The sequence below is a fragment of the Cebus imitator genome, unplaced genomic scaffold, assembly GCF_001604975.1.
Source record: "Cebus imitator isolate Cc_AM_T3 unplaced genomic scaffold, Cebus_imitator-1.0 Scaffold427, whole genome shotgun sequence".
NCBI classification, from domain to species: Eukaryota; Metazoa; Chordata; class Mammalia; order Primates; family Cebidae; genus Cebus; species Cebus imitator.
The window spans coordinates 449,052-460,053 of NW_016107742.1; the positions used below are offsets into that span (position 1 = coordinate 449,052).

At 51.7% G+C, this 11,002-nt stretch overlaps 2 protein-coding genes across 2 annotated transcripts in view; one reads left to right on the plus strand and one right to left on the minus strand.

Moving 5' to 3' along the window:
• Positions 1 to 6,939, minus strand: part of UBQLN4 (ubiquilin 4) — an 18,441-nt gene extending 11,502 nt beyond the window's left edge. Inside the window, exons 1-5 of the mRNA XM_017509982.2 lie at positions 6,805 to 6,939; positions 4,668 to 4,819; positions 4,070 to 4,287; positions 3,246 to 3,508; positions 1,463 to 1,621 (exon numbers count right to left, since the gene is read on the minus strand). Of these exons, the coding sequence (XP_017365471.1) occupies positions 1,463 to 1,621; positions 3,246 to 3,508; positions 4,070 to 4,287; positions 4,668 to 4,819; positions 6,805 to 6,912 (900 nt within the window). The 5' untranslated portion in view covers positions 6,913 to 6,939. The remainder of the gene's footprint in view (positions 1 to 1,462; positions 1,622 to 3,245; positions 3,509 to 4,069; positions 4,288 to 4,667; positions 4,820 to 6,804) is intronic.
• A 996-nt stretch (positions 6,940 to 7,935) lies between these two features.
• The window catches only part of LAMTOR2 (late endosomal/lysosomal adaptor, MAPK and MTOR activator 2), a 5,216-nt gene continuing 2,149 nt past the window's right edge, over positions 7,936 to 11,002 (plus strand). Inside the window, exons 1-2 of the mRNA XM_017509983.2 lie at positions 7,936 to 8,160; positions 8,468 to 8,630. Of these exons, the coding sequence (XP_017365472.1) occupies positions 8,093 to 8,160; positions 8,468 to 8,630 (231 nt within the window). The 5' untranslated portion in view covers positions 7,936 to 8,092. The remainder of the gene's footprint in view (positions 8,161 to 8,467; positions 8,631 to 11,002) is intronic.

The following is an 11,002-nucleotide window of genomic DNA, read 5'->3' on the forward strand; positions in this document are numbered from 1 at the left end:
AAAAAAAAAAAAAAGTTGATCCCTACAAGCAGTTTCTAAAACTTGAATGAGCAATGCCGGTAATAACCAAGGTGATGCTGAGGAGTGGGGGTGCAGGTGGGGATTCACTCTACCAGATACCAACACCTAATTAACATAATGTGACGTCATAGTAGGGGCAGACAAACAGACCAGTGGATCAGAATAGGATCAGCAAAAGACACACTCGGCTGGGTGTGATGGCTCAGGCCTATAGTCCCAGTACTTTGGGGGGCCAAAGTGGTGGGTGGACTGCTTGAGCCCCAGAGGTGGGGGCAGGAGTGAGTTTATTATTGTGCTTGTGCCATTCCAGCCTGGGCAACAGATTGAGACCTTATCTGTTAAAAAAAAGCAAAAAAGCAAATTAAAGTAAGACCAGCATGATACTACCTCATATTTAAAAATATGATAATATGACATGTTTACAGACATATACACAGGTAATAAAACAATCAGAATGATAAACTCCATCTTCAGCATAGTCGTTACCTCCAGAGAGAAAAAAAGGAGAGGAGAGGAGAGGGGTTTGTGAAGGCTACAACTCTACCTTATTTGCAAATATTAAATATGTCTAGGAAAATATAAAAAATACTAACATTAGTTACCACCTCTTTTCTACTGGTAGAAAAGAGGTGGCTGGGAGATGGAAACAGAGGGGTTCCTTCTGTAAATCTTTTTTTGGCCTATATACATTTTCATATATTTTTTTTGAATACTCTTGTTTACTTTGTGTAACTTTTGAATTTTCCTTCTTTTTTTTTTTTGTTTTTATTTTTTCTTTTTGCTCACCTACAACTGTCTTGATCAAGTTATATGAATTTTCAAATATATAGACATAGAATGTGTTTAACGAAAATTAAAATTTTTTTCAAAAAAACAAAAGGGCATTGAAATTATATATTGCAACATGTTAGAGCAACATTGATTTTAAAGATGCTAGATTTTTATCTATTTTTTTTGCATGTACTTGAATAGGAATCATAAAGCATATTTTAAAGTACATAATCCTGGTGCCCAACCCTAGAAACGGATTCAATAAGTAGCTCAAAGGTGGGGACCAAGATTCCCATTATTAACAAGCTCCCCAGGTGATCCTGATGCAGGGGATCCACACCATACTTGAGACATGTTGTATCAGGGCTGGCGTCTGACCTCAGGCCTGCCACGTGACCTTTGAGCCCCTGGTACAAGAAGTTTCTCAAACAATGTCAATTTCTGTGTCTGCTACACCTCACCCACTTTCACAAGGACCTCTGCTTATCTTTGGTCCATGCCAAGTCGGACCATCCCTGGATATGCACTGTTGAGAACTGCCTTCAAGCCAAGGCCCACCCCTCAGGGGACTGGGGAAAGAAAGAAGAGCAGACCCAGGTTTTCCTGGGGTGGGGGTAGGGAATCTTGAGCCCAGAAAGCCTGACCCCACTACCTTGGCCCTTGATCCCACCTGTTCCCGAGCAGCACTGAACATGGGCTCCTGGATGTCTGTGTACATGCGCCGGAGGGCATTATACCCTCCAGGGATGCTCTCAAGGTTGCTCAGGGCCCGGTCTTGGTTCCGCATCATCTCTTGCATCATGGCTGGATTCCGAGCAAGCTCCATTGTCTGAGAAGGGAGAGAGACAAGATGGGCCCCGGAGCCAGAGGAGCACCAAACTAGGAAAAGGGTGGGTCTTCAGAAGGGGGGTCTGTGTCAGGATGAGGACCAGGGCCCTGGAACTACCCCACAGTGACAGGGAGTACAGTGAACTGGACTTCCTTCCTCTTCTGTAATCTTGGCTCCAACCTTGTTTCCCTGTGGGTATTTTGGTTGGCTTTTTCTAGTTGAGGACAATGATCCCAGTTGAAGTGAGGGCAGCAGCTTCCCTCCCTTAGGCTCAGAATGTCCAAAGAAATGTCAGGGAGCACAAGGAAACTGAGTCAGAAGGGACACAGAAAGAAAGGGGAGGAGGCAGAAGAGAAAATTAACATCTACTGAGCACCTACTACATATGGGCATAGGGCCAAGTAGTTTACAGAATTCAAGTCATGTAAACTCCACAATAACCAATTTCTGTTCCTATTTTGCAGATGAGCAAATAGGCTCAGAGATGTTAACTGACTTGCTGGCCTGGAACACACAGTCACTGAGTGAAGATAGTGTTCAAACCAGGTTGGTCGATCTAAGACCATACTGTGATTCCTGGTAAATGACTGCAAGTTGGGGAAGGAAAGGATTCAAGCTGGGATAAAGCTACTGACGCCCTCTAATCCCCACACCCAAGTCTTTGGCCTGCCTGAACCTTGAGAAACATGGAGGATGGGGGCTTCCTTCTATGGAGCCAATGGCTCATTCTCAGTAAGGGGTGACCTGTATCAACCCCAGGGGAGTTCATCACAGAAAAATGAGCGTAACTACTTCTTGTTGCCATCCAACTTGGAATACCTCCCCTCTCCTTCTTCCCAAATCTGCTCCACACTTGCCTCTTCTAAGACACCTTTATAACGGATATGCCTAGCCTCACAGAACTCTGATTTCTTGTCTTGTAATTCATTCATTCAATAAATATTTACTAAGTGACTATCGTGCACCAGGCAGTATTCTAGACAGTGAACAAAACACTCACAAATCCTTGACCTTATAGAAGTTATCTTCTGGTGAGTCCAGCACTGGTGTCCACAGCTCTGCTGGGAAGATCATCTATCTTGGTCCTCTGGTGGAGCGAACCATGAGATGGAACTCCCAAAGAGCAACATCACAACAGTGTCCCCTGGGACTACCTTCTCCACTGGGCCCTGTCCAGCCACAGTGCTCCCCAGACAACCTACCATCTTTCACTCCCAAGCCTTTATATGTGCTGTCCCTAGGCCCTGAATGCTCTGCTCTATTTTTTCCCCTGGTTGTCTTCCTCCTTTGGGTCTCAGCTTGGTGACATTTCTTCTTGGTGACATTCCTCCTCTAAGCCCCAGGGTAGGGTCAGGAGTTCTTCTCTATGCTCCGAGGGGATCCTGTGATTTTCCTTACAATAGCACTGACCACACGGTATGCTAATTGCCAGTTTAACTGTCCCACCTCCCTTTGACACTGGAATTCCTGAAAAGCTAGGCCTGTCTTTTCATTGCTGTACCTCCAGTGTTCAAAACTGCTGAATACACGAGTGCACCAATCAATGTAGGTCAAGGAAGGAAAGGCTGGGCAGGGCATGGCTGGGCACCAGTGTCCTCCAGCTCTCCAGCCCTCTCATACCCACCTGCCTCATGAGTTCAGGGTTGTTGAGCATGTGGCTGATCTCGGGGTTCCGCTCCATCAGCTGCTGCATCTGGGGGTTGGCCATGATCATGTGACGCATCAGGTCAGGGTTCGACATCATATCCTGGACCAGGGGGTTCTCCATGATCTGTGACAGCATCTCAGGATTGGACATCAGCTGCCTCTGCATCTGCTGCTGCAGCTCCATAAAGTTGGCAGAGCCCAGGCCTAGGCTGCCCAGCCCCAGGATGCCCCCAAAGCCAGCTGTAGGAAGGGGGCAGGGTCACAGTCTGCCACAAGAGCCCATTCCTCTCCTAGCCAGAGCCACTGAATTCAGGTCTCCATGACAGGCCCCAAATGCTTCTCACATGTCCCTCTTCCAGTCACTCCCACAGTGATCCACTGTTGGCAAAAAAATGTGAGCCTACAAGGCTGAGACCTCTCTGAAGGCTGAGGCTGTGCCAAACACAGAACTGAGCAGAGAGAAGGCAACCAGCAATGGTCTGTTGAATGAGTAGCCCATCTGGCTACTGCTGGATCCAACTTTTCCCCAGACTCACAGGGTCTTCCACTCTCTTTACCCAGGGTTCTCCACATCCCCAATGCCGTTTCTCCCCTCACTCCCAACTCTTAGCCATTGTCCCCACCTCTGGGAACTCCTCAGACTAGTTTCCTTCCCAGCTTGAATCAAGTATCAATGTCTGGAACTCTATGGAGTCCCCTATCCCCATCAGACCAGGGGCAGGAACCATGCTTCTCCCTCCTCTAGGCTTTCCCCAACTCCCAACCCCAAACAAGATTGCGTTCTCCTCTCTGAGGGCTTACACAGTATCGATGCAGTAGCACTGGGGGGTCCCTCCCCAGCCCCTGGAGAGGGCCCCCCCCCACTGCTCCTCCGGCTTCCACCGCCAGCATCCGAAGAGGCACTGCCAGAGGTGGAGGGCTGTGCAGGGGTGGCGGGTGAAGCAGGCGTGGTGGAGGGTGCTGAGGCAGGGTCAGGTGTGGAGGGGGAGGAAGCAGTGGCAGCAGCTGGATCTTGAGCTCTGAGGACAGAGAAAGGAGAATCCTAGTTGGAGTGAGCACTAGAAGAGGGAAGGTACCGGGACAGTCTCTGTGCTTGCTGTGGGACTACTGTTTTAACCCAAGCCTCCTCCCGAGCAGCCCTGAGGCTGGGGCCAGGTGATGGCTGAGGGGCAGTCAGTAAACCAGGGAGAGAGAGAAAGGAGCTAGTATTATCTGTCTTCAGAGCATTCTGGGAGTGGTAAATCAGCTTCTCCTCCCCTAGAGATGAGATCATATTCATCTAGGAGCTACCTGCCGGGGCCTCAGCTTAGGCCTTCTGGGTACAGCTAAGCAATGAGTGAGAAAGTATCAGATTGGGAGGCCCAGTGAGAAGCTGGATCTGCTCTGCTCCTGAACTTACTTCTGAGGGGTCTTGATGACCAGATGGACAGTGAGCCCGTCCTTGATTCCGTGCTGGTTCAGTGTGTCCCCATCCTTGAGGATCTTGCCTGCGAAGATCAGGACCAGCTGATCCTGCTGAGCCTTAAACCTCCGGGAGATTTCCTCTTTGAACTGTGATCAAGAGGCAGAGGTCACTGTGGAGGCTGCCTGGACTCCCCCTACCAGGGACCCTGACTCTTCTTCAACAGCTTCTGTACTCTCTTGCTCTCATCTCTAGTCATGGGAAGTCCTTTCTGTGGTCTCAACCCCATTCCTCCAGCTGTAATAAGCATCTCCTTTCTTTTTTTTTTGAGACAGAGTTTCACTCTTGTTACCCAGGCTGGAGTGCAATGGTGCGATCTCGGCTCACCACAACCTCCACCTCCTGGGTAGGCAATTCTCCTGCCTCAACCTCCTGAGTAGCTGGGATTACAGGCACGCGCCACCATGCCCAGCTAATGTTTTGTATTTTTAGTAGAGACAGGGTTTCACCATGTTGACCAGGATGGTCTCGATCTCTTGACCTCGTGATCCACCTGCCTCGGCCTCCCAGAGTGCTGGGATTACAGAGATGGACCAGTGAGAGACTCTTGTCTCCCACCCTAGAAAGCCCTTGCTGCTATCTGCCTCCCAGTTTAAGTCCCTCCACCTAGTTCTCTGTGAGACAGGGCAGCCTCCCCACCCCCGTCTCAACTCGGTTAACAGCCTTGAACCTTTAGCCTTCTGAGACCCAATTTTCTCTCCTCTCTATTCCCAGTGTTCTTGTAACAACTACAACAAATAGATGCCAGTTACCGAGCACTACCTATGCATGAGTTAAAGATCTAGTATATTAATTATTATCTTCATTTTATTTATTGTTGTTTTTATCTTGAGACAGAGTCTCGCTCTGTCACTCAGGCTGGAGTGCAGTGGTACGATCTTGGCTCACTGAAACCTCCATCTCCCGGGTGCAAGTGATTCTCCTGCTTCAGTCTCCCGAGTGTCTGGGACTACAAGCACGCACCACCATGCCCGGCTTAATTTTGTATTTTTAGTAGAGATGGGGCTTCACCATGTTGGCCAGGCAGGTCTTGAACTCCTGACCTCAGGTGATCACCAGGCTTGGCTCCCAAAGTGCTGAGATTACAGGCATGAGCTACCACGCCAGCCTCAAAGAATCTGCGAGGTAAGGTAACTTGCCCCAGGCAGACCAGAACTCAAAGCTTGACACCAAAGTCCAGGCTCTCAACTAAACACACTACCTCTCAATGAAAGCCGTTTTCAAATTCGGCTTTGCAAGGAACAGTACGGTATTTAAATTCTGAAATTTAGTAATTCTCTGTGGTTAGGGAAGGAGAAAAAATGGAGTTAGACTCCCCAAATTCTCTCAGCCCCTCCACAACACAACAACACAACACAACACAACACCACAACACAACATACACTTTAAGAAAAAACAGTGCACTTGTTAAGCAGAGGCAGCTTCCAGATCCCTCTCTTCCAACCAGATGGCCTGTCTTAAGCCCCGCCTATGTGAAATTATGGAGTGGCCACAGCGGGTGGCGAACACAGGCAACAGTCCCTCATTCAACAAGATTTTATTGAGCACCTACTGCACACCGTGTAAATCTCAGAAGAGCTGAGAACCAAATGTAACCACGTCGATTTGAAAGAGTGGGAAGGATCTGGGCACAGGGAAATCCTCCCCCGACAGCCCCGCCGCTCAGAGAACACTGGGCGTTCTCTGAGGCACGGAGTAGGCGCCGGCGCTCTTCGCCAGCCCCCGGCCGGTTCTCTCGGTTAGCACCTTGCCCCGGCCTCCACTCTGGCACACTCCCCTCAAACCCAGGGTCCTTCCCTCTTCCCGGTGCAAAGTGTCCCCTCCTCACTCTCCACCACGCCCCCAGCCCAGGCCACAAGGCAAAACCCGCCCCTCAACACGCGCCACGCTCCCCTAGATCTCCCCTCGCAGGGCGCCCCCTACCCGCCTCTCCCTCCCTCCAGCTCCTCGGAGTCCCAGCTGGCCCTCGCCCTCCCCTCCGGGGCCCTCCGGGACGCCAGACCCTCAGGGAGGCCCCCCATCTCTTCACAGACCCCTCCTCCGCGCTCCCTCCGCCCCCCGCCAGCCGTACTACCTCCTTGACCGAGGCTCGATCGCAGATTACAATTTCCTCCTTGTCCTTGGGGGTCTTGACGGTGACCCGAATGGGGGGCCTCGTCTCGGCCCCGCTCGGCTCCGCCATGCCGCCGCCGCCACCCGGCCGCCCGCCAGCCCGTCCAGCTCCTCCTCCTCCCCGCCCGCCCGGCCAGCCCGGATCGGCTCCAGCGCCTTCAACACTCCCCTCTCTCCACCTCTCCCCTTCCTCCCCTCCTCTCCCCTCCCCTCCCCGAGGCTTTGCCGCCCCCTCCGGACCAGCCGCAGCCACAGCGCCCCGGGCGGACTGGGGGGGCCACTGCAGCGGGGTCCGCCCAGGGCCGAGCCCCGGGTCCGGAGCCAGGCCCGGGGCTCGCCAGGCAGGGGCCCCTGCGGGGGGCTCTGGGCAAGGGGAGGGGCATGCCCTTCACTGCGGGGGCGGGGACGGACTCCTCGGGGAGACTGCGGCCCAACGCTGCCCGCCTGAGCCTTGCCGCGGTCCTTTCCAGCCCAAAGCCTCCCCGCCCCCTCCGCGTCTAACTCCGCTCCGGGACAAAGGACTTTCTGTGTCGCCGCTTTATCTCCGTTCTCTGTGATAACTTGGTCTGTCTTGGAAGCCCCAAGTCCTTTCCAGGCCAGGGGCCTTTCCCGACTTGGAGGTTGGGTTTTCCCACCAAGTAAATCCACTTAGAATCTCAGCTCTGGGAGTGACCTTGTAGCTCCGAGGGTCACGGCCTAACTGGTCTATTAAGAACGGTTCCAGGGAGCTGGGTTTTGGCTGCGTAGCCTTTCTGAGCCTTGGTTTCCTCAAGATAATAATAACAGTACCCCTCGCCTCATCGCACAGAATTGTGCATAACGGAGAAAACTGTTTTGAAAGTAACCAAAGGCGTGCCTGACAAATATAAGGATGTAGTCTAATTATTGAATCGTGGACTACCAAGCGGACACATGGACTCCTTTCTCCCCTAAGGACTTAAATGTCCTTCCAGTGCTGCCGCTGTCCTTTCACTCCCGCTCTTTTTGCCCCCGACAACCGCGTGGTCAGCCTGGAAAAGCGAACTATAGTTCCCAGGGTGCCTCGCGAGGCCACAAGGAACTACGATTCCCAGAGCCGCCCGCGGCGGGGTGGGGCGTTGAGTCGGAACTACAATAGCCAGGCGAGGAAACTACAACTCCCAGGGCGTTCCGAAGCAGGCCCACGGGACTACGGGAAGCAGCAGGCAGCGGCTTGCGGGAGGCAACTCGGAGGATCTGGGTGCAAAAGCCCAGGGTTAGAAGCCGTAGGCATGTTGCGCCCCAAGGCTTTAACCCAGGTGCTAAGCCAAGCCAACACTGGAGGAGTCCAGAGCACCCTGTGAGTGCGGACCACGGACCCGAGCGGCGAGCGCCGCATTTGGGCTGCGCGCGGCTCTCTCAGTGAGGGGTGGGGAAGGATTGCCAGGAAGGGAGGAGGCGGCAGAGCGGTCAGCGGCTGGGGTTGCTGGCCGGGAGATCCCCTCTCTGGAAAAGGGAAGCTGGTGTGCTGGGTGCTTAGGGCACGTCCCAGGACACACTAAGTCCAGACCCTTGCTGGCTGTGCCAGTGGTGGGACTTGGGCTGTAAACCCAGGCGTTTTACTCTCTGTCTTGAGCACAACGTTATCCTTCCCTGCCCCTCACCAGGCTGCTGAATAACGAGGGATCACTGCTGGCCTACTCGGGTTACGGGGACACTGACGCCCGGGTCACTGCGGCCATAGCCAGTAACATCTGGGCCGCCTACGACCGGAACGGGAACCAAGCGTTTAATGAAGACAATCTCAAATTCATCCTCATGGACTGCATGGTATGGAGAGGGAAGCCAGACTTCCCCTGCCCCCCAAGGGGATCCCAAGGGGGTGACCCGGACCCCATCCTGGATGGTTGGAGGGGCAGGGACAGTATCTCCGGAAGATTACTAAGAGTTGGTCTGCAGCAGCATTTGTAATAGGCAGGACCCTATTCATCAAGTGGTGGTGAGCAAGGAGCCCTGGACCTGAGAGGTCTGACTTGGGCTCTGGTCTCAGCCCTCCACTTATCAGTTGTGGAACCTTGGGTAAGTCGCCTAACCTCTCTCAGCTTCCTTACCTCATGTCTAAGAAGAAAACAATAATTTCCCTTTCCCCGCTCCCCTCATGGCTGGTTGTGAAGATCAAATGAAATAATGGGTATAAACAGTAGAATGACATGCAAACTCAAAGTGTTGTCATCCCAGCGTCACCCACTCAGAACCATGGTAGTCTCCAGACCCTAGTCCAACCCCTTATGGTTACAAAGAAGGGAAAATGAAGTCCAGAAACAGGAAGTTGCCATTAGCTTGTGAACTTCTTAGTATCTGTTCAGTCAACAAGTATTTAGGTCCTTGTAGTGTTCTCAGGACTAGGGAAAAAATAGCAAACAGACAAAACCCCCAGTCCTAATAAATCTTTTTTTTTTTTTTGGAGACGGAGTTTCGCTCTTGTTACCCAGGCTGGAGTGCAATGGCGCGATCTCGGCTCACCGCAACCTCCGCCTCCTGGGTTTGGGCAATTCTCCTGCCTCAGCCTCCTGAGTAGCTGGGATTACAGGCATGCGCCACCATGCCCAGCTAATTTTTTGTATTTTTAGTAGAGAAGGGGTTTCACCGTGTTGACCAGGATGGTCTCGATCTCTTGACCTCGTGATCCACCCGCCTGGGCCTCCCAAAGTGCTGGGATTACAGGCTTGAGCCACCGCGCCCGGCCTAATAAATCTTAACAGTGATACAATCACGGCTCACTGCAGCCTCGACCTCCCTGGGCTCAGGTGATCTTCTTGTCTCTGCCTCTTAAGTAGCTGGGAGTACAAGCATGCACTACCACACCTCGCCAATTTTTGCATTTTTTGCAGAGACTGGGTGTTGCCATGTTGCCCAGGCTGGTTTCGAATTCTTGACTCAAGTGATCCACCTGCCTTGGCCTCACAAAGTGCTGGGATTACAGGCATGAGCCACTGTGCCCGGCCACATTATTTAAAATAAGTAAAATATGTAGTATGTTAGGTATTGAACATGCAATGTAAAGAAAGGAGGGAAGTGAAAGTATGAGTTTGTTGGGCATATGTGTCAGAGACAGTCTCACTGAAAAGGTGACATTTGATCAAAGATCTGAAGAAAGGTCGTGGTAAGCCATGTGGCTATCTGGGGGAAGAATATTTTGGACAGAACAGCAAGTATGAAGGCCTTGAGGCAGAATTGTGCCTGCTCAAGGATCAACAGAGTTGGTTGGTATGGCTGGAGTTGCATGAAAATGGATGGAGGAGGGGCTAGGAGATGGTGTCAGAGAGGCAGAGAGTGCAGTGCTTGGTTCCCGGCGTAGAATGAATACCTAGTAAAAATTTGTTGAACTTACTTTTTTCTTTTCTTACTTTCTTCCTAGAAGGCCCTTCTAGGAAGGGCCTTCGCTGTAGCTCAGCTGCTACTCTCCCCTGCCCCCTGCACAACCAATGTTATTAGTTTAACATATGACTCTTAGTGAATGCCTAGAGCTGGTACTATAGCTTTCAAACGTTTTGACCACAACCAAGCCGTAAGAAATACATTTTAAGGGGCCAGGCACTGTGTCTCACGCCTGTAATCCCAGCACTTTGGGAAGGCGAGGCAGGCAGATCATGAGGTCAGGAGTTCGAGACCAGCCTGGCCAACCTGCTGAAACCCCATTTCTACTAAAAATACAAAAATTAGACCGGGTGCAGTGGCCCACACCTGTAATTCCAGCACTCTGGGAGGCTGAGGCGGGCAGATCACCTGAGGTCACGAATTCAAGAGCAACCTGGCTAACATGGTGAAACCCCATTTCTACTAAAAATACAAAAAATTAGCCAGGCATAGTGGCATGCTCCTGTAATCCCAGCTACTTAGGAGGCTGAGGCAGGAGAATCATTTGAACCTGGGAGGTGGAGGTTGCAGTGAGCCAAGATCACACCATTGCACTCTAGCTTGGGCAACAAGAGTGAAACTCCATCTAAAAAAATATATATCTATATATTTATATACACACACATATAAAAATTAGACTGGCGTGGTGGCGTGTGCCTATAATCCCAGCTACTCAGGAGGCTGAGGTAGGAGAATCGCTTGAACCTGGGAGGTGGAGGTTGCAGTGAGCTGAGATGGCACCACTGCACTTCAGCCTGGGTGACAGAGTGAGACTCTGTCTCAAA